The sequence below is a fragment of the Emydura macquarii genome, unplaced genomic scaffold, assembly GCF_026122565.2.
Source record: "Emydura macquarii macquarii isolate MOO-44397 ecotype Brisbane River unplaced genomic scaffold, CSIRO-AGI_Emac_v2 contig_374, whole genome shotgun sequence".
Classification (NCBI taxonomy): Eukaryota; Metazoa; Chordata; order Testudines; family Chelidae; genus Emydura; species Emydura macquarii.
The window spans coordinates 5,866,203-5,893,793 of NW_027130511.1; the positions used below are offsets into that span (position 1 = coordinate 5,866,203).

At 48.7% G+C, this 27,591-nt stretch overlaps 2 protein-coding genes across 5 annotated transcripts; one reads left to right on the plus strand and one right to left on the minus strand.

Annotated features, from left to right (window-relative positions):
* Positions 1-240: 240 nt before the first annotated feature.
* Positions 241-12,303, plus strand: LOC137143044 (rab9 effector protein with kelch motifs-like). Its single transcript, XM_067532634.1, has 13 exons — positions 241-301; positions 1,743-1,919; positions 3,222-3,327; positions 5,392-5,514; positions 6,041-6,281; positions 7,314-7,337; positions 8,267-8,389; positions 9,146-9,333; positions 10,067-10,266; positions 10,697-10,788; positions 11,179-11,233; positions 11,768-11,865; positions 12,047-12,303. The coding sequence occupies exons 2-13, from the start codon at positions 1,756-1,758 to the stop codon at positions 12,301-12,303; spliced, it is 1,671 nt and encodes a 556-aa protein (XP_067388735.1). The 5' UTR covers positions 241-301; positions 1,743-1,755.
* On the minus strand, positions 11,394-27,194 carry GSTZ1 (glutathione S-transferase zeta 1). Of its 4 annotated transcripts, none has more exons than XM_067532643.1 (9): positions 27,069-27,194; positions 23,369-23,420; positions 22,285-22,352; positions 19,603-19,683; positions 18,923-19,048; positions 18,299-18,377; positions 17,300-17,352; positions 14,863-14,912; positions 11,394-14,071 (listed from the first exon to the last, which is right to left on the minus strand). In XM_067532643.1, the coding sequence occupies exons 1-9, from the start codon at positions 27,087-27,089 to the stop codon at positions 13,945-13,947; spliced, it is 657 nt and encodes a 218-aa protein (XP_067388744.1). In that variant the 5' UTR covers positions 27,090-27,194; the 3' UTR covers positions 11,394-13,944. The 4 variants fall into 4 exon arrangements, with proteins under 4 accessions (XP_067388744.1, XP_067388767.1, XP_067388753.1 ...); XM_067532666.1 differs by lacking the exon at positions 27,069-27,194 and adding an exon at positions 24,805-24,915; XM_067532652.1 differs by lacking the exon at positions 27,069-27,194 and adding an exon at positions 23,937-23,996.
* Positions 27,195-27,591: the final 397 nt, after the last annotated feature.

Sequence of the window (27,591 nt, forward strand, 5' to 3'; positions counted from 1 at the left end):
CCTGCCTGTTGTACACTAAGCCCCCAGACCCAGGAAGCTCTGACCTTTGCACTGACTTCTGCAGGCTCTGATCACCCCTGGGAACTCGCTAGTCTCTGCTTTAACGGGGACTTATTCGATGCAGCCTCTGCCACTGCGATGACCTCTTTAAACGGGGGCGTGAAGTAAATGGGTTTGATGGTTGACGTCCTGCCCCATGACAACCAGCGGGTGCGCCCCCTTCATAGCTGGGGCGTGTTGGGAGCAGGTGCGGTGTGGATGGGCGGATTCAGATCCGGATCCGGATCATCTATAAGAATGAGTAAGGAAGACGAGGAGAAAACAGAGGGCTGGGTCAGGTGAAGGGGTTTGTTCGCACGCAGGCCCCGCCCAGTTATGGGGACTCCCCCGCTTCCCTGCCAGTCCCAGGGGCGGGGGCTGTGGAAGCCCCTAGGCAGGACTGACCTGTGCCCCTTCCTCTCCGGAGCGGAGTATAAAGCTCCAGGCTTTCCTCTGGCCGCTCCCCCTGCCATGCTGCTTTCCAGTCCCAGCCTCCCGGGCAGGGGGCAGTCCCCGCGCCGCCGCAGGAGCTGGGCTCCCGGGGGCCTCGGGCAGCGGGACGCGTCAGCCGAGGTGCCCCGCAGTGTGGCTCCAGCTCTGGACCCCAGCCTCCACTTCTACGTGCTCTGGTCGCTGCAAGAGCCGCCCCGGCAGCTCAGCAGGTGGGAGCCGGGCCGGCGATGAACGAAACGGGCCAGTATTATGGGTCCGGCCCCAACCAGCCCGCCCTCGCCCTGGCTGTCTCGAGTTCCACGTGGGCCGGCCCCGGGGACACGCTCGGCTCGGTCCGGTCCGGTCTGTGAGCTCGCTCCGGTGTCCCTGCTGGCTCCCAGCCCGCCGTGCTGCTGCGGCCCAGGCTGCGAACCCCGCTGGCCACTCACCCCCCACGCCCCCGACCCACCAGCCCTTGGCTCACGAAGCTGTTTCTAACCAAGGGGAGTCAAACAAACGCAGCTCCCCATAGCCGGCCTCCCTCTCCGTAGCCGCGTGGTGTGTTCTGCCGCGGGATTTCAGGCCCTCGGGAATGAGCCGAGTACGGCTGGGGCTGTAGAAATGCCTTGGGTCAGGGTGGCTGATTAGAGACAGCGGTTGCTCTCCCGCTTGCAGGTGACGGGTATGTCCATGATCGGTACCGCGGGCCACAGGTTGTGTCCAGAGGCCCTAATCAGGATTACAGACCATGGTCCCTTCTCTATGGAGCGTGTTCGTGTTTAATCAGCTTGCAATGTATTGCCTTTCAATTCAATGGAATTGTTATTATTATTTATCTGTATTACCTTGTGGACCAAGGCCCCACTGTGCAAGGCGCTGTACAAACACGGAAGAGTAAGACTCCTGTTGTCCCAAAGTTCTTACAGACTCTAAAATGAGACTAGAGATGGGAGTACAAGGTCCCAGTGAAGCAATGCTGGTCAGCATGATTGGCAGTGATCTGTGTACTCCTGCTGCCCATCCATTTTCAAGTTGTTTGAATATTGCTTTGTCCTGACATGATGAGAGGGTGAAACATCTGATTTGCCCCCTCTAGACCATTCATTATTTTCGTACATCTATTGCATCCCCATTTCTTCATCTCCTCTCTAAACTAAAGAGGCCTAATCCTTTCAATCTCTCCTCACATGGGGGGAGCTGACCAGGCCTCCCCTTGTTTTCATTTTGGCTTCCTGTATTTCTGCCACACCATTTTTTTAAATCTCTTCAAGCAAATCCAGCTGGATGTGTTACCAGACTCAGCTGCCTCTGCCGTTGCCAAAACAACTTGTAGTCTTTGGCTTGGGTGACTGGAATTGTTATTCCGAGGACACAAGCATCACTGTGGAGGTGCTGGTGAATCCAGATGTCAAGCCACAAAGGATTGGCAAGCTGGGGTCTGATGTGAGGTAAATGTTATGCTGGGGCTTGGGTAGGCACTGAGGTATATAACACCAGTCTCTTCCCATCACCTCCCAACTCTGTCAGCCCTTCCACTCCTCACCCGGTCAACCCACCATGCTACCCCATCCCAGCCCTTTAAGGAGGTTCTTGTGATTGTTCCTTACAGCAGTGATGGCAGTGACAGGTTGGGCCCTGTGGTCCCTGGCTGAGGGATGCTTTGTTGCATGGGGAGCGGATCGCTTCTGGTGGGTGCTGGAGGATGGTGGGGGACCAGGTCCCCTCTGTTATTTGAGGTAAATCTGAGCAGATTGCTGGCAGATGTTTCATCTGGTGTGGGGGGCAGGTCTCCCTCAGCTAACAAGGGAATAGAGAGTGTGGGGGCAAGTGGGTCCCCTCCTGACTTGTGTGGGGCTCCAGACTCCTTCCTAGGACCAACTCTTAAAACTTTGGGTTAGGGCTGGGCAGGCTGGCCCTCGCAGGAAGATGTGCAGCAGCACACTCAGTCAGTGCAGCAGCTGCTTGATCCCTTCTTCTTCCTTGTCATGGCCAGCTTTGGGGTGAACGGGTCTTACATGGTGCAGGACCCATGGGGGACACAGGCATGGGGCTCCCTTTACAGCAACTGTTGTAGCAGCGGGGCGTGCAGACGTAGCAGGGCTGCTGCCAGCAGAAAGCACCCAGCTCTGCTCTAGCACAGACAGGGTTGAACGTTTTTGCAGGTGGAGTTGATGCTGAGTCAAGGGGACTTGACAGACTGACTTTTTTGGCCATCTTTCCCCACTCAAAAATGTAACCAATTCCTTTGTCCCCTCCATCCAACCCCTTTGCATTGATACAGCCTATGATTGTGGGGAGGAGAGTGCGATGATTGTCAAGGACACATCCCAAACCGAACATCAAAAGTGAGGGGGCTCCCATGGAAAAGGCCTATAGACTAGAACTTCTGCATAGATTTTTCTCATCCCTTCCCCCTTACTGGCATGGCAGTTCCCCCCGATCAGCCCTTCTCTGCCATATTGTTACTAAGGTGAAAGAGAATCGGGGGCTCCCTGGTTCATTTCCCCTCCATATGATTTTTCCTTACTCAAAACTTTTGTGACCCTGAGCCTCTTCCTGAGGATGGGACCCCTCCTTTGTAGCCAAGGGATCTGGAAGGATGAGAAGGTGGAGGAGAGCTCCCTCCCAAGGCTGAATGCTTTGTGGCCTGGGGGCACTGAATGCTATGGAACATTAGCACTGGTAGGGAAGCAGGATGCCTCCCCTGGACAATGTCCGTTGGGAGCTGAGATTCCATGGTTCTTGCACAGGTCTCTTGTGTGGGAAGGTGACTGGAGGGCGGATGTTCTGATGGCTTCTTTGAAACAGATGGACAGTGGCAACCCAGTTAAACTTCTCCTGACTGTCAATGGGCAGGTAAGAAAGCAGTTCTCTACATCTCCTGTTCTTCCCATTGAAGGTGCCAGGCATGGCCTGCAGCACCCCCTGCTATTTCAGTGCTGGGTCCCTCCCACAGATCTGCTAATACATCTCATCCTGACCTGAAGCCCTGCTGTTCCAGACCTGTGTTCTAGGTTTGCCAGTGCACCTTTGACTTTTAAATCCCACAGGATACCAGTAGGCAAAAGGATGTTTCAATTCCATTCTGCCCCCAGTTTCTGGTATTCAGGCAGTTGGTTGCCCATGTGCTGAAATCACTGGATCAAGCACCCCTGAGATGGATCTTCTCCTTCTTACTATTGACCTCCTTTTGTAAAGGGCTTGAGATCTATGGATGAAAAGCATTATATAAAAACTAGGTATTATTCTTGATAGATCTTGAGGCTGGAAAGCTGCTGATTGGAGCACTCCTGAATAAGATTCCAATGCAGCGTCTGAGCCCAGGCTCCTTGTCTGTCTGTCCAGATAGCTTCCCACTCATAGTCCTGTAGATTCTGAGGCCTATGGTATTGCTGTCAAAGTTGGGGATGGTGACCTAGGGACCTGGTATATTCATATTTGCAACCTTTCAGAACCAGCACTGTATCTGTCCCAGGGTCTCACTGCTGTCTGACTCTGAGGATCCCTGCCTTGTTCCACCTCCCTGGAGCTGTTGCATTGTTTGTAGCTATCACAGCACTGAGGCTCTGCTTAATTCCCAGCAATAGTTCTGTGACTGGTCCTCCTAGACAATTGCCTAGCCCCATGGAGCAGGAAAGAGAGGCAAAGAAGTAGTCTACGTGAATGAGCATCTCCCATGTTAAATACCTCTGGGGTAAGAAGCTCCTCTATCACCACTAGTCCAAATTCCAAAAACTGGCTAACTGCTAGGTCTCAAAATGTGATTGTAAATTGGGAATCCTTATCAAGTGGGTGTGTTTCCAGTGGGGTCCCACAAGTATCAGTGCTTGACCCTACACTATTTAACATTTTTTATTAATTATCTGGAAGAAAACATAAAATTGTCACTTATAAAGTTTGCAGATGACACAAAAATTGGGGGAGTGGTAAATAATGCAGAGGACAGGTCACTGTTTCAAAGTAATCTGGGTTACTTGAGAAATTGGGTGTAAGTAAACACTGTGTTTAATACAACTAAATGGAAATGTATACATCTAGCAACAAAGAACATGGGCTATACTTACAGGATGGGAGACTCTCGCCTGAGAAGCAGTGGCACTGAAAAAGATTTTGGGGTCATGGTGGATGGGGTCAGCTGGATATGAACTCCCAGTGTGACACTGTGGCCAAATGAACCAGTGCAATCCTGGGATGCATAAATGAGGGAGTCTCAATTAGGAGTAGAGATTATTTTATCTCTGTATTTGGCACTGATGCAACCACTGTTACAATACTGGGTCCAGTTCTGGTGTCCACAATTCAACAAGAATGTTGATAAATTGGAGAGGGTTCAGAGAAGAGCCACAAGAATGATGAAAGGATTAGAAAACATGCCTGATAGTGAGAGACTGAAGGAGGTCAATGTATTTATTTTAACAAAGAGATGGTTAAGGGGGCGACTGGATTACAGGCTGTACATATCTACCTGGGGAACAAATATTTAATAATGGGCTTTTCAATATAGCAGAGACAGGTATCACACGATTCAATGGCTGGAAGTTGATGCTAGACAAATTCAGACCAGAAATAAGGTGTACATTTTTGACAGTGAGAATAATTAATCATTGGAATAATTTACTAGGAGTTTTATGGTGGATTCTCCATCACTGGGAATTTTTAAATCTAGATTGGAGGTTTTTTTAAAAGATCTGCTTTAGGAGTAGTTTTTGGGCAGTTCTATGGCCTGTGTTGCACAGGGGGTCAGACTAGATGATCACAGTAGTCCTTCCTGGCCTTGGAATCTGTAGGGCTCCTGTCCTGCACTTGCTCCAATTCTTGTAATTTAGCTTTTTACTCACCCTGTGAGTGAGGGAGACTAACCACTTGTGAGTATTAAACATTGTTCTTATGCTTGCTCTGCGGTCCCTGTCTGTCTCTTAGCTGCTCAAGGGCATCTGCAGCAGCACTCCCACTCGCCCGTTTCTGGCACCAGAGCCCACCCAGTCACCCGTCCTCCTGGAAGATACCATGTCCCCCATCCAGCTCTTGGATGGTCCCACTGAGGTACGTGCATGCTGAACACCTCATCTGTTCCTTCACCCCCTCTGCCCTGCTTGTAGCCACTCGAGGCCAGTGAACTTTATATCCAAGTGAAGCCATTGGCACCATTCTCCTAGCAGGGCCCTGGCTGAACAGGTTTGTGAAGCTAAGGTCTTGTCTGTGGCAGAAAGATCAATCAATTGTAATGTCCCTCGCTTGAGTCAGATGCCCCTAGTGTCCAAAGGTAAATGCTTCAGCTTGTCACTGCTGCTCTCTCACTTTCCAATAATGCTCCTGTTCTTGCTGTGCCACTCTTCAGTTGGCAGTCCAAAGGTGGAATACTGTCTGGGAATGCAGCAGGAGGATGGTGGCATCAGCTTGGTTCCCTCTCTAAAACTAACCTCCACTACAGTACTGGGGGTCCTGGCTCACCCGTCCCTGTGTCGTCTTCAGTCATGGATGAGGCTGATGTAAAGAGCTCACTGAGATTATAGAACAGGCTTACTTTTTCTCCCAGAAGTCACAGGCAGCTAATTGTGCTGTCCGACAGATGTCACAGGTTAAAGGTTGGAGTTCGGAGGTGACTGTCAGAGCACCAAGGCCTGGAAGAAAGGATTTATCTCCAGCGCTAAAAAAGCCATTGGTGCCTCTTGCCCCAGAGTCACCCGTGGGCCAGAAGGCACCTAAGGAGGCCAGGAGGAAAATCTGCAAGCCTAGTCCTATTCGGCTAAAGAAGCCTAGGAAAGTCTTGTTTGCACCCAGGGCATGTGAAGGGGAGCAGGATGCTGAAGGTAATTGGTTCTGTAAAAGGGGAGTGAGACACAGACCTTAGGATAATAACTTTCAGGGTGTCTGTGCTGGGTCTTGCCTGCATGACTCCCAGACCTGTGCGTGCTGTCTCTGGGGACAGTTTCCCAGTGTGTTCCTAACCCCACCTCCCAGCCAAGAGGGTCCCTGTGTCCCTCTCAGAGCCCTGAGAATCTCTCCCCAGTTCTCTCCTTGAACAAATGGCTTGAGTGTGCAACCTCTGCCTGTTGGGCCAGAAATGGGAACCTGAGGTTTCCTGAATGCGACTGGACTGCACCCTATAATACTAGTACTTAGCTCTTCATCTGTAGGTGTCAAAGCACTTACAAATGAAGGTAACTATCATCTCCCCATTTATAGCTGAGGAAACAGAGGCACAGAGAGCGTTACCGAATGTTACACAGGAGGTCACTGATAGAGCTGAGGCTAGAGTTTTTGTCTCCTGAGCCCTAGTTCAGTATTCTGTCCATTAGGCCACCTGCTCTCCCTTACCAGAACTATTTGGCAGTTTGAGCAGAGACAGAGTCATGGAGCCTGAGCTCCTGTCTCACCCTCGTGGGGTCCCCGCAGAGAGTGGGTGAAGCACAGTGGGCTCTTTGAGGAACCTTGCCCTGCTTTACTTGTACTGATATCTGTTCTGGGATACAGACACCCTCTCCCTCCAGAGCTGTCAATCCTGCACCTTTCACCAGTACTACACTCACCTACTCTCTTACGCTGTTTGAGACCCAAGTCTCTGAACCTGGAGGTTTGTGCAAATGGGCAAAATGAGCTGGTGACTTCACTCCCTGTGAGTCAGCCTGTCACCCTGATGTGTGGCTGGATTGGAATCAATGTGCTAGATGTGAGAGGTGCCATATCCATTCCCATGGATCTCCATGTATTTCATGGCTCTGTGCCAGGGTAGGGGGGTAAGAGGTACTTACAGCATGTCACAGGATTGAGCACCTCCAGTGAGGTGACTCCCTGCTGCTGCCTTCAGGAGACCATCACCTGACTGTGTTCTCTCTCTGCAGATTTCAAGGTGAAGGAGCTGCAAGGTGAGAACCTGGTACTCAGACCCTGGCCTGGCTTCTCTGCCACTTGGGCATCTCATCCCTTTACTGTTGTGGGCCTTGGAGGGAACATTCATGCTTGTTCCCTTAACTCCCTAAGCATCAGGAACTGACAGCAGGCTGTGTATACTCTGCCCATCCTCCTGGGGTTGCCCTCAAGCTATACACCCCTGGGCAGTGTGAGAGGGACAGGAACTATCTCCAACACCCCCTGCAACCTTCCTGCAATCTGAGCTGCCCCTCTGGGTGCTTGGTGGGGAGCTGGGTAAAATGATGCCTAGACTTGACCAAACTTTTTTCAGATTCCCCACCAATTAGTATGGGGGCCTGTTAACAAGGGAAGGGAAGGGAAAGGAGAAGGAAATGGAATAGGGGAAGGAGCCTCCCTAAGGTACTAGCTGGAGGGAACCCCAGCCTCTGACCCTCACATGCCCTAGGAACTGGCAATCCCCTAGTCACCAGACTTTCCCAATACCTTTCAATGTAGAAGAGATGAACTGGACATACCCACAGCTGAGGGTCCTTTCCTGCATGACTGCTCAGGGGCATCAAAATGCCCCTCCCTGCTTGTCACTGAAGTGTAGGCAGCATGATCCTGCAGCCAGCCAGACTCCCCACTGCTGATTCCCTATGTTACTGAGAAAGGGGAGGGGAAACCCAGTGATTACTCCCTAAAGCCCACGAGAAAATCCCCCCTGCCCAAGGGGTCCTGGCCTCCAGACCACTTAGGTGTAGGTATATAGGACTTCTTGCCCTGCCATCTGCCCTTGAGGGTTCAGCACCTCAGGCTACCACCTTCCCATGAGAGCCCAGGCCCGTGTCTCCTCACTTTGCCCTCTCCATGGAAGTGAGGAGAGCCTGAGGCCCCTCATCTGGTCTGGTGACGCAGTCCGGTTCCATCTCTCCTTCTCCAGTCTGTCCGAGCCCACGATGGTGTCATGCCATGTGCCTCAGTGACCCAGAAACGGCCATTCTGATTGGTGGAGAGGGAGTCAATCAACAGCCTTGCAAGGATGCTCTCTGGAAACTAGAGATTGGTGAGAGGTTTGGGGCTGGGCAGGGAAGGCAGAGGTGCCTAGGAGCAGAAGGTGTCTCTGGGCGAAGCAGGAGCTGAGTGGATTGGGTCCGCTCCGAGCCAGGCAGATGAAGCATTCCGCCCTTGCTGATGCCATTCTAAGGGCCCAGGGAAGCCCTCTACTGAGAGCTGCTCTTGGCTCCTGCTCTGTGCTGAACCCTCTGCAGGGAGAGCTGTGTTATTCTGTGTTGATAGGCTGGAAGCTACTGGCTCCCTCCGCTGGGACGAGAGTGCGGGAGGGTGTCTCCGTGGCACCGCAGCTCCCCCCAGCATGCAGCTAGTTTCCCATTTTCTCTTTGCTGTCTCTCCTCCTCCTGGCTCAGTGTTGGTAGCGCCATTTCCCCCTTTGTCCCTCCACTCAGCAGAAGGCTGCATGCTGCTGAGGCTGGGGGCCATCCACTGGTGCTGCCCAATGCTGAGCTCCATGCCATAGGCCTCAGCCTAAACCTGTGGTCCTGTACAGTGAGCTGCTCCTGCTGTTGGCTGTGTTAGGAATTCCTCTTCTGCCCTGCTATTCCCAGCCAGTCTGCTGCCCCTGCACCTTCCACTTCCAAGGACAGAAACAGTGCTGAAAACTCTTCCTTCTGGCACTGACTCAAGGGAGGGGAGGAATGAAGGGAGCAGGATCCTGGCCGAAGGCTGGTTTAGGATAGGACTTTTGAGACGGGAGTGAAGGGGAGAGTCTCTGACCCCTCACTGTATGGTGTTACTCCCACAGACAATGATTTCTGGTTCCCATTGGATCTGCCACCACTGGGCTCTGTGCCACAGTGCTCATGGGGTCACACCGCCACCTATGACCTAGACACCAAACGCATCTATGTATTTGGGGGCATGAAGGAGGGCAAGCACTACAGCACCATCTACATCCTGGACACAGCCACCTGGAAGTGGCTTCTCGTGGCTGTGAGTAGTGGAACTTCTATGGGAAAGCAACAAAGCATGTGGAAAGAAGTGTGTTTCTGTCGGGGACCAGCTGGGAACCCAAGAGCACTGCCTCAGGGTCCCTGAATGTGCCCGTGTCCTTGCTCTTGTGCTTACTCTCATCCAGTGTGAGCGAAGCTGGAGGCAGAATAGATTGATATTGGATGCTGTATCTGAGTCAAGCTACATGGGAGAATAGCACACAAATTGCAGGGGAAATGGTCTCCCATTTGTGGGGCCTAGTGAAAACCTGGAGTAGGCACCAAGGTGATGAGCTGGCTTTTTTGGTTCAGATGGCCTTACCTTGTGGTTTTTTCCCCCCCTTCCCTTTCTCTTTCCTGGAGAGGTAATGACCAGCTGCACCTTCCCTTTCTCGGCAGCATTAAGGCATAAGGAAAGCTAAGGGGCTGAGAGAGAATGGCATGGGTGGGATTAGCAGTGATGAGGCAGAAGCTTTTCCAGAATGACTCCCTCTCCTGGTTTGTGTTCAGAAGCAGTTGGGATAGGCAAGTAAGCAGAGTGATGCCCCATTCAGGTCAGAGAAAGGCGGGGAATAAGCTGAGCAGATATTGTCCACTTGTATCTTAGTGTTTGGTCATGGAACAGGTGGAGTGGCACCAGTACTCACTATGCCCACGGCCAGCAGGGACCTGACCCATGTCAACTATGCGCTTCATTTCGCATGTGAAACGTGACTGGAAACTTCCTTCCTCAGGCCAAGGGGAAGGTGCCGACACTGGCCTACCACAGCGCCACCATCTACCGCAAGGAGCTTTTTATCTTTGGAGGGGCTTTTCCTAAGATGGCATCCCTGGAGTCCAGGGCCTGCAGCAACACCCTCTATATCTTCAACCCTGAGTATGAGATTTGGTACCAGCCCATTGTGGAGGGAGAGAAGCCTTTACCTCGGCTTGGGTGAGGTGCCTTCATTTCAACCCTCAAAGTTGGGGGGGAGGGGGAAATCACCAGGTCCCCCTCTAGTTAATCTCCACACCTGGAGGGCTGGGCATGATTGTTCTCCACAGTCACATCTCCAGGCCTGGTCCAGTCCTAGTTTTAAATGTCCCAAGTGAAGCAGCTCCCAGTCTTTCCCCTGGGGGACTCTCCTCTGTTGATGGGTTGTGCACCAGCCCGTGATGCTCTGGTATTAGGCTCTCATGGCTGTGGGGAGCACAGAAGGGGGGAATGGCCATGTGTAAACTGAAGCTGCTCCAGCCCACAAGATTGTAGCTGAGTTAATGGCTCTCCCAGAAGCCTGCTTTTGTGAAAGGAGACTGAACCCTCAATACCAGGAGGTTCCTGAGGCTGCCTCACTCACTCACTCACCACCCCCCTCTCTTCCTAGTCATTCAGCCACTCTGCTGAGGAACAAGCTGGTGATCTTTGGGGGCCAGAGAACCCCTTTGTACCTGAATGATGTGCACATTCTGGATCTGGGTGAGAATGGGATATCACCTTCCTGTTAGGGTACACTGAGCAGCTGGGGTGGGAACCCAAGGGCTGTCTGTCTTAGGAAACATGGCTGGGGACAGTGGGTGCATGAGAGGGCCCTTGTGTGATATGGGAGGCGGACAGCATGGTTCTGAGGTGTCCCCGATAGGGCTGGGTAGGAGATGGCCTGACCCAACGCAGGGAATAAGAAACATCAGGCACTGGTGATGGCAAGAGGCTGGATAACAGACTAAACAGGTTGCTGCTCTGATTTGATGCAGAAAACCCTATGTTCCTCACATTCAGCACAGAGTTGTTTGCCTTGCAGTGGGGATGGGCAGAGCTGCTAGGATTGCCATGCATTTGAAGTTCTACTGCTTTTCCCCTGTATATCAGGTTACATGGAGTATATGCCAGTCCCATTTCTCTCAGGACAGCCTTCTGCACGCTGGTAAGATCCTGCTATAGGATCAAGAGGCATCTCCCGCCCCAACCATTTCACTTCATGGTTGGGACTGGTGCTTCCTGCATGCTTGCAGGGTTACTGCCCCCTACAGCTCCCTCTCCCGGGGCATCTGGATGGCAGTAGAGCCACAGAAAGGGAGAAACCCTTATACGGAAAACAATGGATTCCTGAAGGGAGGCCCTTGGCTACTAGCCAACATAAAGCCCTCTGCCCTTCATTAACACCTTCTGTCTGAGGTTCCCTGGTGCCTCTCAGGCACTGATGAAGCCTCTCAGCACCTGCAGAGGTGAATCAGCATCCAAGGCACAGAGAGGGAAGTGACTTGCCTGGGGTTACACAGCAGTTCAGGGGCAGAGCTGGGATTAGAACTCAGGTGTCCTGACTCCATATGTGGCTTGAACCACTATCCCAGGCCTCCTCTCCTAGGTAAATATGGACCCCATAGGAGCTGTCTGGGGCGGAAGGTGGGTGCCCTGTAGGTTTTGCTCTGGTTATTGTTATGCTCTGCTCTGATTCTAGTTTCCATGCTGCAATGCCAGTGTCTGACCAGAAGGTCCTGATCAGTGGGGGTTGCAATGCCAAAGGAGCCTTGCAGGATGTATTCATCTTTCATCTCGGTGAGTAATTCCCCATCCCCTCTTCAGAGCTGCTGACTGACAAAGAATCATTGTAGGTGTCTGTCCTGCTGCAGTAGCTATGCACTTGCTCGTATTTCTGGCTGCCTGGTGTCCATCTGTCTGTTTATTCCCTGGTGCAGGGGATAGGTTTGCCAGCAGTGATTACTCCTTTTTGTTGCAGACACCTTTGCATGGAGCACAGTAACACACAGTCACCTCTGTTTAGTGCCCCGGGCCGGCCATACGCTGCTCAACCTCACCTCTGCCCACTTGCCGGATGTGGACAAGGAGAGCCAGGGAAAGCACAATCTGTGCACTGTACTGGTTTTTGGCGGCTCAGATTGTGCTGGGACCTTCTACAATAGCACAAGCAGGATCCAGCTGGACCTAGACGAGATCCAGCCCAGAATAGCAGGGGTTCTGTGCCAAGGTAAATAGAGACAAAGGGATAGAGCGTGGATGGCAATAAACGAATCAAAACAAAGAGGTGAACCACGTCTCTGCATGTAAGTGAAATCTGCCCCACGTTTGGAATGCCTCCCTGAAAGCTGCGGTAGCTTCTTGCCCTTGTTGGGGCCCATGGAGATGCAGCCTGAGGACTGGGCACAAATTCCCAGCCTCACCCTTGCTTGGTGCCTCTGCTTTGACACCTAATTACCCCGGGAAGCCTGAACTGAATCTGTCCTGGCTTCGTTACAGAGGCATTTCCCCCAAGGCCTTGTGGAAAACTAGTCTCTTGCTTTCCTCTCCTGCTGTGTGTCACTTCTTTTCCCTGCCCCAAATCCTAGCTTCTGTTTGGCCAATGGCCGAGTGGCTCTTCCTGCCATCATCCTCTTCACTTAGAAATGAAGGTGACCTTGTATATTCACTCTGAGCTGGGTGAGGCCAGGGGGTTGCTGCAGACTGAGAGAAGTGAGCTGTAACGTGGGGATGCAAGTCATCCACCACAGCTGGCTGGACCTCAGCTGCAATTTAGCAATTCCTGTCTGCCACCCAGGAATGGGGTTTTTCTGGCTTGGAAGGGCTCCTGGATGACTGAGAATTCACTACCCCGAAACCTCCCCTTGGAGAGTAAGGGGGGCAGTATTGCTAGAAAGTGAGGTGACTGGCTTTCTACTAGTGGCTGAAAAAAGTGTCTGTTGCTGTGTGATGTCTGGATATAAGTGGCATGCCATCTGAGGATGGAGTCTTTGGCTAATGGGGGAGCTGGCTGCTATGCCAGCAATGAGGGAGACTAGTTCTCCCAGGATGCTGCTGGGTGAAGGGAAGACGTATAGATCACCCAGCAGCCTGGTATAACAAATCCTCTTCATGCTGTCACTGCCAGTGTGGCAGGTATAGCATAGCATCGGTGTTAGTTGTTCCCAGCAAGAGCATAGGAACCCAGGGTTGGGGTCTAACTTTCATTGTGTTTGCAGTAGGGGAGCGTGGGCCTGATCCTCCTTGCACTTACACCCAGGTAAAGTGGCATTTATTCCACTGAAGTCAATGGGGTTAAACTAATTCTGGCATGGGTGCTAGGACAATCAGGCCCAGTGTGTTAATGGCCTAGTTTTACTCTGTGCACAGAGTGGTTCTTTGATACTCTTCTATGCCTGGTGAAAGTGAAGCACCCTCGAGCTGGCCTTGTCCATAAGTAGAACTCAATCTTTCCATGAATATTTCCTGTAAAAGGGTATTGCCCTCACCCTCCAAAATGAGAGCTAAGATATCTCAGCAAGCCCATTCCTGGGCCCAAAGCCAGACAGACTCAGGGCTCAAGATAGCTATTGATACTTCTTCTTTAATCTCCTGCATGGTGAGATTTAAGGCAGTTAAACATGATCAGGTGTGTAAGCATGACCTTGCCCTACTTCACTGAGGTCTGCAATAGGCCACCTACAGGTTCTTTCAGAGTAAAAGAGCTAGCGCTCCTGCCCTTTCTCCTTCCTCCAATGCAGCTGGCAAGGACACATCAATACTATGGCTTCCTGCTGGGCACGTGAGTGTGGCTTTCCTTATCTAGGTAGGATGCGATCCATTTCTATGACACTCCTGCCCTCGTGCTTTAGAGGAACAGAGCCAGATTGTAGGAAGGCCTTAGGCTTGCAGCTCTGCAGGGGTATCGGGCTGCCGGCATGGGTGGCTCACTTGGAACGCCTCTAACTCCAGAAGGGCTTTATTGATTCTGGTTATCGTGGGGTATGGAGCCAGGTCCACTTTAAATCTACAAAGGGAAAAGAGCTGCAGTCAGATATGCCCAGCTAGACAGTTAATCCAAGGGGGTTCTACAGAATCCCTGCTCCATGGACCCAGGGCAACACGATCAGCACAAAGCTCCAGTAAAGTCAAGCAGGCGAGAATCATCTGGCAGATTGGGGCCTAGTTTGCACCAGGAAAAAAGGTGTGTTGTGCTCATGTATTAGCTAAAGCTGTTCCTAGGGTTTACCTTGGCCTGCTAATGTGTTAGAGCTGCCTTGTCTTCACTAGGATTTTACCTCCTGGGTGTTACTTTTTGTTGGTTAGCATGTGGCAAGAACACATCTTTTTTCCTATAGTGGATGCCCACAATGGTCTTACAACCTCTTTAAAAAAAAAAAAAAAAAAGAAAATAATTGCCAATCATTATGGTATCCAAGCACCTTTTCTCCTCTTAGAGTGTGCAACACTCCAGCGCTGGCTGGAGGATGCTTCCATTAACCCCAAGAGCCTGTGTTTCTCATGCTTTCTGCATAGGTGGGGACACAGAATCTGGCCTGTCAGCTCTTCTGGGGGCAGCTGCCAGTCTTGCTCTGGAGGCCTTGGGGAAGAAAGCCCAGCCCAGCTCCTCACTTTTGTGAGCTCTCAAAAGATGCAGTGTTTTGTAAATGAAAAAAATCATGGTGCGAAAGATACCCTGCTAGAGATGTGCTATTCCAATTGGCCTGAGCATCAACAGGAGGAAGGTAGGGTTTGGCTGTCAGTCAGGCCTCTGAAGCAAGAAATGGGGTCTAATGGAGCTGACCAGCCCTCACTCACCTCTCTGCATTGTAAACCTGAGGGACCAAGCACAAGTCAGCCATGGAAACCTACAATGGAGCAAAGAAAACTGGTCAAAGCAATTCAAAACCCACCCTACTGCTTTTTAGTGCACTGGCTGGAGCTAGAGATGGGTAGGCCCATTTTTCCCCCAAAAGGCCCTTCTCAGCACTCGTTCTGTTCTGTACAGTTCTGAAGCTATAGTGGGCCCTATGAAAAGCAGGGGATTGCCTCCCAGCCCAGATCCTAACAATCTGGAACCAGCAGTGAATGGCTGTTTCAGTTACAAACTAGCACTACACCCAACCCAATCTGTTGACAGATGAAAACAGCTGTAAGTGTTTATGCTCAGTGTTTACTTTCCGTGGGCACACAAAATGAAAAAGGAGGAGGGGTTTGACTGGCTCACAGGAGTGGGATATAAAGCCTTTTACACCTCAGTGCTGCCTGGAACAGTAGTGAGTGTAAACTGTTACACTCTGATGCCTCTTTGGGGCTTGTAGGTTCTCAATCCAGTTTCTAGTGGGATTGGTGTTACCATGTTGAAACAAAGCTTGTTTCTTCCTCCCATTGGGGAGGGAGGGCAGTTATTCTTTTACCAGCTCCTATCCAGTGTGAAAGGGTCACATTGGGAGCTCCAGGGCTACACAGAAGGTCTCCTTCTTTGCAGGCTGGCTGAGATGCTGGTCATGGGGACCATGCAGACTAGCTGCAGGCACAGGAACGCATGGGAGTCACTTGCAGCTGCTTGCCATTGGCCCTAGGGGAGCTGAATGGCTACACAGCGTGGAGACCAATTCATTAGGACAGCCAGGCATCCTGGAGATTCCTATGGCAACTCTGCCACTGAACAAACAAATCCAGGTGCCCCTCCAAAGGGGGAGGAGACAACCAGGAAGGGACGGTGAGTTGGATGTGTGATAAGTGAACCTCACTTATTATTTGCACTGCAATAGCTGCAAGATCAAGGTCCTGTACAAACACAAGGTAACAGACGGTTCCTGCACCACAGAGCTTACAATCTAAGCTGACAGGACAGACGGGGTGGGAGAAAAGAACTTTATCTCTGTTTTAGACATGAAGAACTGAGGCACAGAGAGTAAGTAATTTTCCCAAGGTCATTTACTGACACTGATAGAATCCAGATTTTTTTCATATAACTAGAGGGGATATGAAGAGTCATCAAGTCCAGTCTCCTGTGCTGAGGCAGGACCAAGTAAACCTAGACCATCCCGGACATGTGATTGTCCGGCCTGTTCTTAAAAACCTCCAGTGCTAGGATTCCACAGCCTCCCTTGGAAGCCTATTTTAGAGCTTAACTACCCTTGTAGTTAGAAAGTTTTTTCCCTAATATCTACCTTAAGTCTCCCTTGCCACAGATTAAGCCCATTACTTCTTGTCTTACCTTCAGTTCACATTAAGAGCAGCCTCTCTATTACAGCCCTTAATGTATCTGAAGACTTATCAGGTCCCAGTCCAGTGTCTAAACCCCCAGATTAACCTTCCCCCCCACAGTGGGGTGAAGCAGCTGCAGGACTGGGATGTTAAGCTCTGGGATCAGGTGGCCTCCTGAAGTCTCATGTACTTTCTGCTCTGGCTGGAAATGGTAGGAAAAAGAGCTGTACTAGTTAGGCTATTTTGTTTTTCTTTAAAATATGTTAGTGATAATTTGGTGCTGACTTGGCAGGGCTGGAGACTGAGCCCCGTATCAATGGAATAGGTTCTGCCTGGGGACCACCACAGCCAGAGTGCCTGCTTGCACCAGGAAAGGCCACCTCAAAGGAGGACTAGTCCTTAGACTCTGCCGAGTCAGCCAAGAAAGAGGCTGGTTTGTGTGGTAGCTGCCCCCACCAAGTACGGGACTGAGATCCCACCAAGTCACTTCACGTAGGGGGCCACTAACCTGCTGGCAAATGAAAACAGCTTTGTTTCTATTGGCAGGCTAATTCAGATCCATGGCCCGGGAGGTGAAAGGCTCTGTATCCTATGCCCCAATCTCCAGCCAACTCCTAGAATCTTGTCTAATTAGATGTCTCCTTTAGTGTCTGACCACCAGTAGCATGCCAACAAGGCCAAGCAAACATCCCTTCTAGTCCATGGCTTTTTGCCATTCCCACTGAGCTAGGAAATGGAGAGCTGTCCTTTTTCCTGTGTAAAATGCTATGAAATGGCTATTCCCCAGAGGAGGAGCAGCTAGGGATGGAGAGCAGATAATGGGTTGAGTCAGATTTATGCAGCCCTGCTTCCTATGATGAGGCCCAGGGAATGTTCTGCCTACATAAACCTAGAACACGTGTGGTTGTGCTGCAACTTCACAGCCTCAATGCCCAAACTCTTTAAGCTCCACCACTATGTGGGAGATGATTTTACCTCAGTCCTAGTTAAATGCTAGGCTATCAGTCCCTTCTGCAAGCTGTGCTCTGTCTGATCTCCTTACCTCATCCCCAATGCAGTAGCGCCCAGCTGTGTGCTGCAAGATCTGCTCCAGAGCTGAAAGAGAGAGTGCACTGAGTCAGGAAGCAGGAACTTTCACTTTCAGGGGCTTAAATGGGGGGTGGTGCAGGGCTAAGCACCACTTTTGGTTTGAATAGTGTGAACCAAGGTACCCTGAGCTGGACTGGAAGGGAGCAATCCAGGGCAGCACTTACAGGGACGGAGACTCTCACTGGAGCTGAGGGCGCTTTGGGACCCACCAGCCATTTTGGACCCAAGATGGTTTCAAAAGGACAAAATAGGCTTCCTGTTCTTCCCCTCTGCCCTCCTCATCTGCTGTTAGTGGCAGGGAGAGGGGCTCCCCTACAAGAAGAGACTAAAGAGCAGAACTAGAAAGAAGAACAGGAAGGTTCAGGATACAGGGATATAAACTGGGTGAAGCAGGGAAGGCCAGTTAGACTCCTGTAGCCCTATTCCAGGGCACAGGAACAAGGAGACACACTGTGAAATTAAAGGCAACCTATTGAGGAAGGAATAGAAATGGTATTTTATGCCTACTAGAATTAACCTGGGGGACACTCTGCCAGGGATATTGAGGCAACAAGCTCAGTAACTTTTAAAATAAAGGGTTGTACAGCTTATACAAATGTAAAAGGCATCTGCTGTGACAGCTGGGTAAAAAGGTTGTGTTGTCAAGCCTCGTGTGTCAGGGTACAAGTTGACTGCTACAGGCTCCAGGAAGGAATCCCTCCCTCCTTTTCCAGATGCAGCACTGAGCTTTCTTTGGAGCATCAGATATTTAACCACTGCTGGATGTGAGATTCTGGATCAGATGGGCCATTGGTCTGCTCCAGCATGGCAGCAGATGATACCATACTGGTTGGTTCATTGTTCTGTTCCTATGCAGTAGAAAGCAGGACTTTGGACCAAATCGTCCACCACGCTGCTCAGCCAGTGCTTTGTGCTATTCGTAGATGCGCTAATTAATTCAGTGCAGACCTACCTTGGAAACCACGGGTGATACAGTGTTGAGCCCATTCCAGCTTCTTCTCCTCTCCCACTTGTTTCAGTAAAGTCAGGTTCTGAGGAGGCCAAAGAGTCCCCAAATTAGATTGATCCAGCAGGTTGTAACTTGCCCCAGGCCACACAAAACAGTGAGAGCTGGGATTAGATGTGTCAATTCCTAATCCCTTGTCCCAAACTCAGTCCCCTACGTCACTACAGGTGTCAGTCTCTTAATGACAGACCCACACATCCCAGCTTTTCTCAGAGTTGCCCTTCCTACAAAACATTGCAGGTCTTTGCCTGGGGTGCAACTGAAAACTGCTGCTCTGCTTGTAAATTCAGCTCATTTTGACTAGAAGCCCTGGGTCCTATGGACATTTCTCAGGCACAGAGCATATGGTCTTTGCAGGAAGTGACTTGCTATTTTCATTGGCAAAACAGGTAGATGCTGCTAACCATGCTGAGCCTGGATTCGACCCTATGCTACCACCTGTGTGAGATCTGTCACCCTATTGCCAGTCAGCACTGTCAACAGAATGATACTATCACAATCTTTAAGAGCCACAGATAGCTGTAAACCCAGTCTGGAAGTCCCATCTGCCTGTTTGTGACAGGACAGTACCTGCAGGGGCTGAATGCCAGAAACAATGTGATCTGAAATCATCCGGGCTTGAGCTCTGTTCTTCAGATCTTGAGGCAGCAGCCTGGGGTTAGGCCGGGTCTCTTCCAGGTACTGAATTATGGCCAGCTGCAATGAGCAAGGAGACATGGGTGGGATAATGGAGTACGGGGGGGGGGGGAGGCCAGCCCCATAGCATGGCAAAGGAGCAGGAGTTAAGGACAGATTTCCTATCTGAGATCTGGCCTCTTCTAAGCAGAGGCTACCACCTTGCCAAATAGTGTGGTAGTTTTGTGATGTGGAAAAACTTCCCCAAAGAAACTGGGTGGAACCTTCCTGGCTCACATCACAAGTGATCTAAGTCTCTTCCTGACAGAGGCTACCAAAAGACAAATTACTCTGAAAAGGTGGGATTCTGAGGGAGCAGCTGAGCTGTGACCATTAATATCTGGTGCCTTTGTACTGATACAGAATAATCTCTCATCTGAAGAGGGAGACAATGTCCCGTAGTGGTCTCCCTCCAGGAGCTGCTTGCTATTCACTTCCCAGCCAGGATCATTTTTCTCATCATAGATACTCTGCTCTCTAACTCAGAGACCACACATGCTGTGGGGGCAAAATCCTCTCTCTGGGCAGCAGGACAGAGTAAATGATTAATGGACAGAGCTGGCTGGGTAACTCACCGATTGAGACAGCATGATGCCATCGATTTTCAGGGCTGGGACCTGCTGCATTGGATTCACTGCCTGGAATTCAGTAGAAAACTGGAAAGAAGACCTTGGGATTACTATTCTGTAGCCAAGAAGAGCCAAGTATTGGAACATAAGAATAGCCATACTATCTAGCCCAGTATCCTGTCTTCCGACAGTGGCTAATTCCAGGTGCTTCAGAGGGAATGAACAAAGCAGGTAGTCATCAAGTGATCCATCCCGTCACCCATTCGCAGCTTCTGGCAAACAGAGGCTATGGACACTTCAGAGGATGGTTTGCATCCCTGCCCAGCCTGGCTAATAGCCATTGATAGGTCTATCTTTCATGAACGTATCTAGTTCTTTTTTGAACCCTATAATAGTCTTGGCCTTCACAACATCCTCTGATTCCACGGGTTGACTGTGCGTTGTGTGAAGAAATACTTCCTTTTATTTGTTTTAAACTTGCTGCCTGTTAAATTAATTTGGTGATCCCTAGTTCTTGTGTTATGAGAAGGAGTAAATAACACTTCCATATTTACTTTCTCCACATCAGACATGATTTTATACACGTCTATCATATCTCCCCATAGTCATCTTTTTTCAAAGCTGAAAAGTCCTAGTCTCAATAATCTCCCCTCAAATGGAAACTTTTCCATATACCTAATTATTTTAGTTGCCCTTTTCTATACCTTTTCCAATTCCAATATATCTATTTTGATATATCTAGTATGCGGGTGTACCATGATTCCCAACATTCTGTGAGCTTTTTTGACTGCTGCTGCACATTGAGTGGATATTTTGAGAGAACTATCCACAATGACTCCCAAGATCTTTTTCTTGAGTGGTAACAGCTAATTTAGACCTCATCATGTTTTATGTATAGTTGGGATTCTGTTTTCCAATGTGCATTACTTTGCATTTATCAACATTGAATTTCATCTGCCATTTTGTTGCCCAGTCACCCACTTTTGTGAGATCCCTTTGTAACTCTTTTCAGTATGCTTTAGACTTAACTATCTTGAGTAGTTTTGTATCTGTAAATTTTGCCACCTCACTGTTTACCCCTTTTTCCAGTTAATTTATGAATATGTTGAACAGTACTGGTCCCGGTATAGACACATAGGGGACATCACTATTTACCTCTCTCCATTCTGAAAACTGACCATTTATTCCTACCCTTTGTTTCCTATCTTCTAACCCATTACTGATCCAGGAGAGGTCCTTCCTTCTTATCCCATGACCACTAACTTTGCTTAAGAGCCTTTAGTGAGGGACCTTGTCAAAGGCTTTCTGAAAATCTAAGTACACTATGTCCACCGGATCACACTTGTTCACATGCTTGTTGACCCCCTCTAAGAATTCTAGTAGATTGGTGAGGCATGATTTCCTTTACAAAAACCATGTTGACTCTTCCCCAACAAATCATGTTCATCTATGTATCTGACAGTAGTTTTTTACTGTACATTCAGCCAATTTGCCTGGTACTGAAGTTAGGCTTAGTGGTCTGTAATTGCTGGGTTTGCCTCTGGAGCTTTTTTCTCCCCTCTGAAAGGGAAAGCCTCAAAGGCCCTGCAGCTCTGTATGATGATGATCTCTCCAGGTCTGATTGTCTGGAGGGGAGCATGGGCCAGCACTAGCCTGTCTTCTAATTCCCCTGCTCACAAATAGATTTGCAGTCTTGTCCTCTCTGCTACTGCTGGAACCCTGAGGCTTCTCCCTATGTTTTCTCCTTGGTTCCTTCCTCTGCTTCAGTCTTAATGGTACAGGTACATTATGACCCTCCTTTGGACACCAGGAGGTGTTCCTCTTGGGACCTAGGGATCGCTCCAGGTGCATTACCTCTGTAGTTATCCATTGGCCCAAGTGGCAAGGCAAGATCCATCCTGATCCCCACCCAGCAGTGCAATTGCACTATCCTCATTCTCTCCCCTCCCAGATCTGGCTTGGCCATGTTGTCATACATAGATTCCTGCCTCACTGGTGCTAGAGGGTTGTGTGTGCTCCAGGCAGTCACTCGCTACAGTGTGGTTCTGACATCTTTATGACAAATGCCTCCATTTTCTGGTGCCACCCATGCATGACTAGGACTGTGCTTAGAAATCACAGCAACCTATCTTTATTACCAGCACCTGATGAGCTTTGTTCCACCATGCTGACTGAAGACAGATGGTCTGCCTGCAGCCTCCTGGATAATGTCAGTCACAGACATTAAAGAGGGAAGGAGACTATTGGGTCTCATGCAATCTGTCCCTCTCGCCCTCCCTTCTGGAGGCCAAGGCAGGATGGTAAGCTTCCCTAGCATGCTGTCCAATTCTAGTTTTAAATCCCCCAAGCAATAGTGCTTCTGCCCCTTCCTTTGGAAAAGCAACTCCGTGGCCTGATACATCTGAGTTTCAGGAGATTTTCTTGATCTCAGCCTATATTTACCTTTGCTTAAGTTGACACTAGGAAGGGAGTGAGTTAAGGTACTGAAGAAGTCAGAGGCAACCGTTCGCTATGGAAAAGAAGTCTAGAGTGAGCTATTGAACTACTACTTTCCCAGCAGGTAATATAGATCCTATTTCCTTTAAGCTCTGATGATTCTGGGCTGGCAAATTTCTAGTGATGCTTAGGCTTAGCCTGTGTGCCATTTAAATCCTGCCCCCTTGGGAGGCTGACTAGTTGCCCTCTTACCTGCTGCCCCCCATCCTTCAGGAGGTTCACTGGCATCTGATCATAGGTAATTCCCTTCAGAGCCAGTGCTAGAAAGAACACAACATATAGAGTCAGAGAGGCAGAGTAAGGCCAGACAGCTAGTTCCAAGTTCCAAATGGGCTCATGGAAGTTTTAAAATCTCTATTGAAGACAGTGTTTAAAAACAAAACAAGAAACCCCCTTCCCTTCAAAGTGGTTGTTTTAGATCTCCTATGGAAGACAGTCCTCTGTCATGCAGGGCCTCCCAGTACTGTGCTGGGGCACTGAGGTTAGTACTAACAACCAGGGAAGAGTGCACCCTACCAAAACCCCCATTATGGCCTGCAGTACAGCAACTTGGGGGCATAGGGTCAGTGCTAGCTCACAAGGGAGAGTGCCCTGGATCACTCAGATCACTTCTGGCAAAACCTTGTTCCCATTCAAGTACTGACCAGGCCCCACCCTGCTAAATTTGCAGGATCAGATAAGATCACACAGTTTGTGGTGGTATCACTGCAAGAACAGAACACAGGGCCTCTTTAAAGAATGTGGGGGATGTGGACATCTGGATTACATTAGCTTTAAGAAGGAAATATGTCCCTCTAACTAGCTCCAGAGTGTCTGAAAAAAAGGAACCACTGGGGGCAGGGGAGAGCCATCCAGAACCCATTACTGAGAGGTCAGGGCTGAGAAGAAAGGAGAGCAGAGATCCCAGCCCTCCTTATGCTACCAAAGGTGGGCAGATGGTTAAAAGTTTGTAACAAACACACAAAAATACTCCTCTCACCCCAGTAACTATCTTGTCTGCCCACTGTCACTGGAGTTTCAACAGGGTAAAAAAAATGATTATTCTCTCTTGATCCCTTACTAGCCTTCCCCTCCCCCAAATGCAAATTGATTCTGATGTTTGGTCCCTCCTCCAACTGAAGTCACTGTTTTTTCAATTGCATGTTTGCTTCTCTCTCACTCACACACACACAGATTAGGTCACTGTTTCATTTGGTTTAGTGAAGGGAGTTAGTGTTTAGGGAAGGTGGTGGGTTGACAGTGCCAGAGCAAAGTAAAATTAAACACCAGATCTTACCAATTCTCACTCTCCAGGAACAGGAACTTCGGAAATAACTATAAAGAACAGGCTGAGGGGGGGAAAGGAAAATGGATTACATGATGGTAATGCTAGCAGTTTCTCAGCTAGAGGGAGGCATACATATGGGAACTCAAGGAGAGCAGGGCTTTATCTGCTAACTCTGCAGTTAGGAAGGATAGTCCTTGTTTTGGGGGGTAGCAATGACGCTGCCATTTTACATGCTGTCCTGTTGAAAATTTGATCAAGTGATGCATTTCAACAAGGACACAAGTCAGGTGAGTTTGGGCCTTTCAAAACATCCCTCTTTGTCACTTTCAGATGTTAGGTTCTTTATCACACCATTGATTTTTAAAGTAAAATTCCCCATTGTGTACAATGAGAAGCTCCATTTGAAACCTCAGTGGCATAAGCCAGCCCTTTGAGCCATTCACGGACATGTGTATTCCCAATGTAGAATAGCAGCTACTGATCCAAGCAAGTCCTGAGAGTGCAGGGAAGTGAATCCCCAGTTTAACCCGGGAACCAAGAAAGCTCCCCCAACTGCTTTAAACCCTTTGGCTCTCACCTTTCCAGAGGAATCCATGGTCTATGTGTGCAATGCAATGCAGTCCAAAGAGTGAAAGCCACATGACCCAGCCTTCCCTTTTCACTCAGCTGGGGTGGGGGAAGGCTCTGTCCCTACAGCCAATGAGAAAAGTGCCAGAATCCAAATTCTTAGCTTCCTGTGTTCAGAAGATTCAGCAGCAGGAACTGGCAGGATTCAATTCTATTCTGAATGAATAACCTATGTCAGCCACACCTATAATTCTCTTTAGATTGCTGTATTGAGCCCATTATTGTGATATCTGGCTCTTGTCATGAGAGATAAAGTATTTATAGAGACTTTCAGGTTGTCAGAAGCTACCAGTGCAGAAATACAACTCTGGGATAATAAAAGGAGAGCAGATTCTAAAAACAGAGTTTCTGTAATCATTGCACAAAGATGCCACCTCCTTTGAGAAGGAACTGTGTCTTTCTGCAAAATATGGAATACACTGTAACACATAGCAAGGGTTCCTCCTCTGTACACAAGGCTTGTTTATATTGCTTATTAACTAACAACAAACCTCTCTAGCTCCTTCCCTGGGAGGACCCCAAAGCACTTCAGAGACATTAATAAATTAACACTCACATACCACTCTTTCTCCCCCTCCCTCCAAAATGCAGTGACATGATATCCTCATTTCACAGAGGGGAACACGGTACCAGAGACAGAAAGTGACTTGTCCATTGACTAATTGTGTGACAATGGCAGAACCAGAACTAAAACTCAGGGGTCCTGAGTCCCAGTTCTGTATCTAAGCACTTAACCATTTTCACAGCTAAATATTAAATTAACTTAAACTGTTTACAGAATGTAAATGTTTGACTGAATTATCCCAACTAAAGTTCACCTGAGGAATGGTTGGTAGATTAGGGAAGGGAGGAATGCTGTAGTGTTGTCAGCTCTTGGGATATTCCTGTGACACTTATACTATTTGGTGATTTTCACAAAGCCTCAGCTCCTGCAGTCATAAGATTATGCAAAAATATCAGCTTTCATTTTAGAAAATAGTATCTTTCTAGCCTTCCTGGTTGCAGATCAAAACTAGAAACCACAAACTCTAAGGAATAAAAAAACAGAAGGCAAAGAAAAAGCATTAGAAATTTATTAATTTTTCTCATCTTTTGTTGGGGCCTTGCTCAGAATTTTTGAACACTTGGAATTGGCAATACCTTCCTTTTACCCCTCTGTCCCCTGGTCCCAGTCAGGGAAGACATTTTCCCACTTGCTCTCTATGTATATTTCAGCAGTCTGCCCAATTATTTGCTGACAGCTTATTAAATTGTATCATGCTGGTGACCTTGCGCTGTAGTTTCAAGGCCCCTGGGGATGGGGACAAAGCATCATATTTACATTACAACTTGGGACCCTTTGGCCCTTGAGTCAGTGCCAGCTCAAGTTAACACTGCCTTCCAGCAATGGGAAAAGGCCAAGAAATTGGTTTGCAGTGGGGGCAGAGGCGGCGAAGGAAAGATCTAGGGCAGTAAGTCCTCCCTGTCACATGGTGGGTGTGCAGAAGTGTGATCGGATTCCAAAGAAGATTCAAGAGTCCTGAACTCCTTCACTGAGAAGAACCATTGACTCTTGTTTCTGTTCACATCTCATTCTTTAGCAAGGAGGTGGGGAGTAGCATGAATAAAGAGCAGAGCAGCTGACTGAGTCAGGACTCCTGTGTTCTATGCTTGGCTCGCCTTGTGATGCACTATGTGATCATGGACATAACCTTTATGTGCGAAATGGGGATGACAATTCTTACTTCCCTAGGGAACTGTGAGGTTTAATGCATTAATGACTGTAAAGTGCTTAAAGAGCATCAGCTGCAAGGACCAATCTGCAAAAGTATTACAGGGTGTTCCTAGTTGCATTTCTACCTTGGAGCTCATTTCACTGGCTAATAATCTCAATCCCACTCCAGATTTTGCCTAGTTGAATACCACATTGACACCCGGGTGGCAGCTGGAGGCTACATCCTACATGACTTAAGATGGATCATATTGCAGCAGCTTGCATCTTTAATAGGGGCATACAGCCCACAGAACACACGGGCTCCATGATGCAGCAATACTTCTTGAGGATCAACTCAAAATAGAGCACTACAGGTAGCATGTCCCTGTAATCCTGGTTCACTCCACGTGTACCTTCTTCCCAGGCTCTCACTGACACCTGTATGTCTCAGGATGTACCAGCACAACCAGGCCTTTTGCACCCTGACCATTTGTTGATTCCGCAACACTAAAACAGCACTGTGTGCATTGAGTGCCTCAAGACAGCAGCTCAGGAAACAATGGATATCATGGGACTAGAGAGGGAAAGAGTGTCCTGTGAGATATGCCCAAGAGGAACCCTACTGACAGCAGTAGAAACCCATCTGAAACACTCCACCTGTGTTTTGTTAGTTTATAACTGATCATCATAACCCAAAAGAACAGAGTAAATCACTCTGCTTCTAACCACCCAATACATGTGCAAAGGGTTCCACTACTACAAGTTGTGGGAGAGGTAAATATACCAAGGATATTGTCATTTGTGATAGTTCTATTTCATTTGCTGCACATGCTGTTTAAACACTGATTCAGATTCCTTGCTCTACTCACAAACACCTGCCATCTGGTGGGATGCCTCGTTAGATGTTGAAACCCAATCTGATCGCTTACAAAATTTTCTGTGTTCTGCAGCTGTCCTTATACTAAGCAATTTCTTTCTTTCTTTCTTTCTTGGAGACTTTTAAATGGCAGCACCAGATTCTAATTTAGGCCTCGATCCTGCAAGTTGTTCTACCAAGGCAGACCCTTATGCAAAGCCCAACTGAAGTCAATGAGGCTCTGTACAAGTATAGGGATCTGCCTGTGTAGGGCATATTGCAGGACTCGAGATTTAAATTGAATCCAGGAATTACTTACATCAAGCTCCACAATTTCAGCAGATTTTCCATAAAACTTGTGGGACTGAGAGTATCTACATTCCTATTTGAAAATGCACACAGTCTGCACTTCAGATGCCACTGAAGATCATCTTGCTGAAGGTGTATTATCTGTAGGAGAAATAAGAGCTTCTCTTTGTGCAGTCAGAGAGAAAGAAAAAGCCCCAATTCTGGGCTCCTGTATTAGTAAATACCTTCACGAGGGCAGCACTCATCTTCCACCTTCATTCAGCACTGCTCTTTTCTGTTTCTTGTTGCATTCAAATCATATAGATGCCATTGGCTGACACAGCCTCCTTTACTTGCTCTGTATAGGTTCGTTAATGTTGCCAGTCTCATTAAGATGAGGCCCCAGCCACGTAGTGGGAGTTGGTGGGATTCTGGGAATAGTAGTTCTAGCTGCTTTTCCGGCTCATAAAGCATCTTGATTGGATGGTGTATGCTCAAAGTTTAGATTTTTGCAAGATGGGAAAATATTTTTAAAAATCATATTAACCAAAATATTTTAATATTATTTTCTAAAATTTCAGTGAAGAATTTGGATTTAAACATCCCTCCCTCTCCAAAGTAATTGCAATGCAGAGAGTGTAGCATCCAGGTCCAGAACCAGAAAGTGAAGCTGGCTAGCAATGAAAGTGAATGTGATCAATTAAACACTATTTTTTTGGCATGACAAACACTACAAGTGCTCTGGGTGCTCAGCGAGTGTGTATGTAA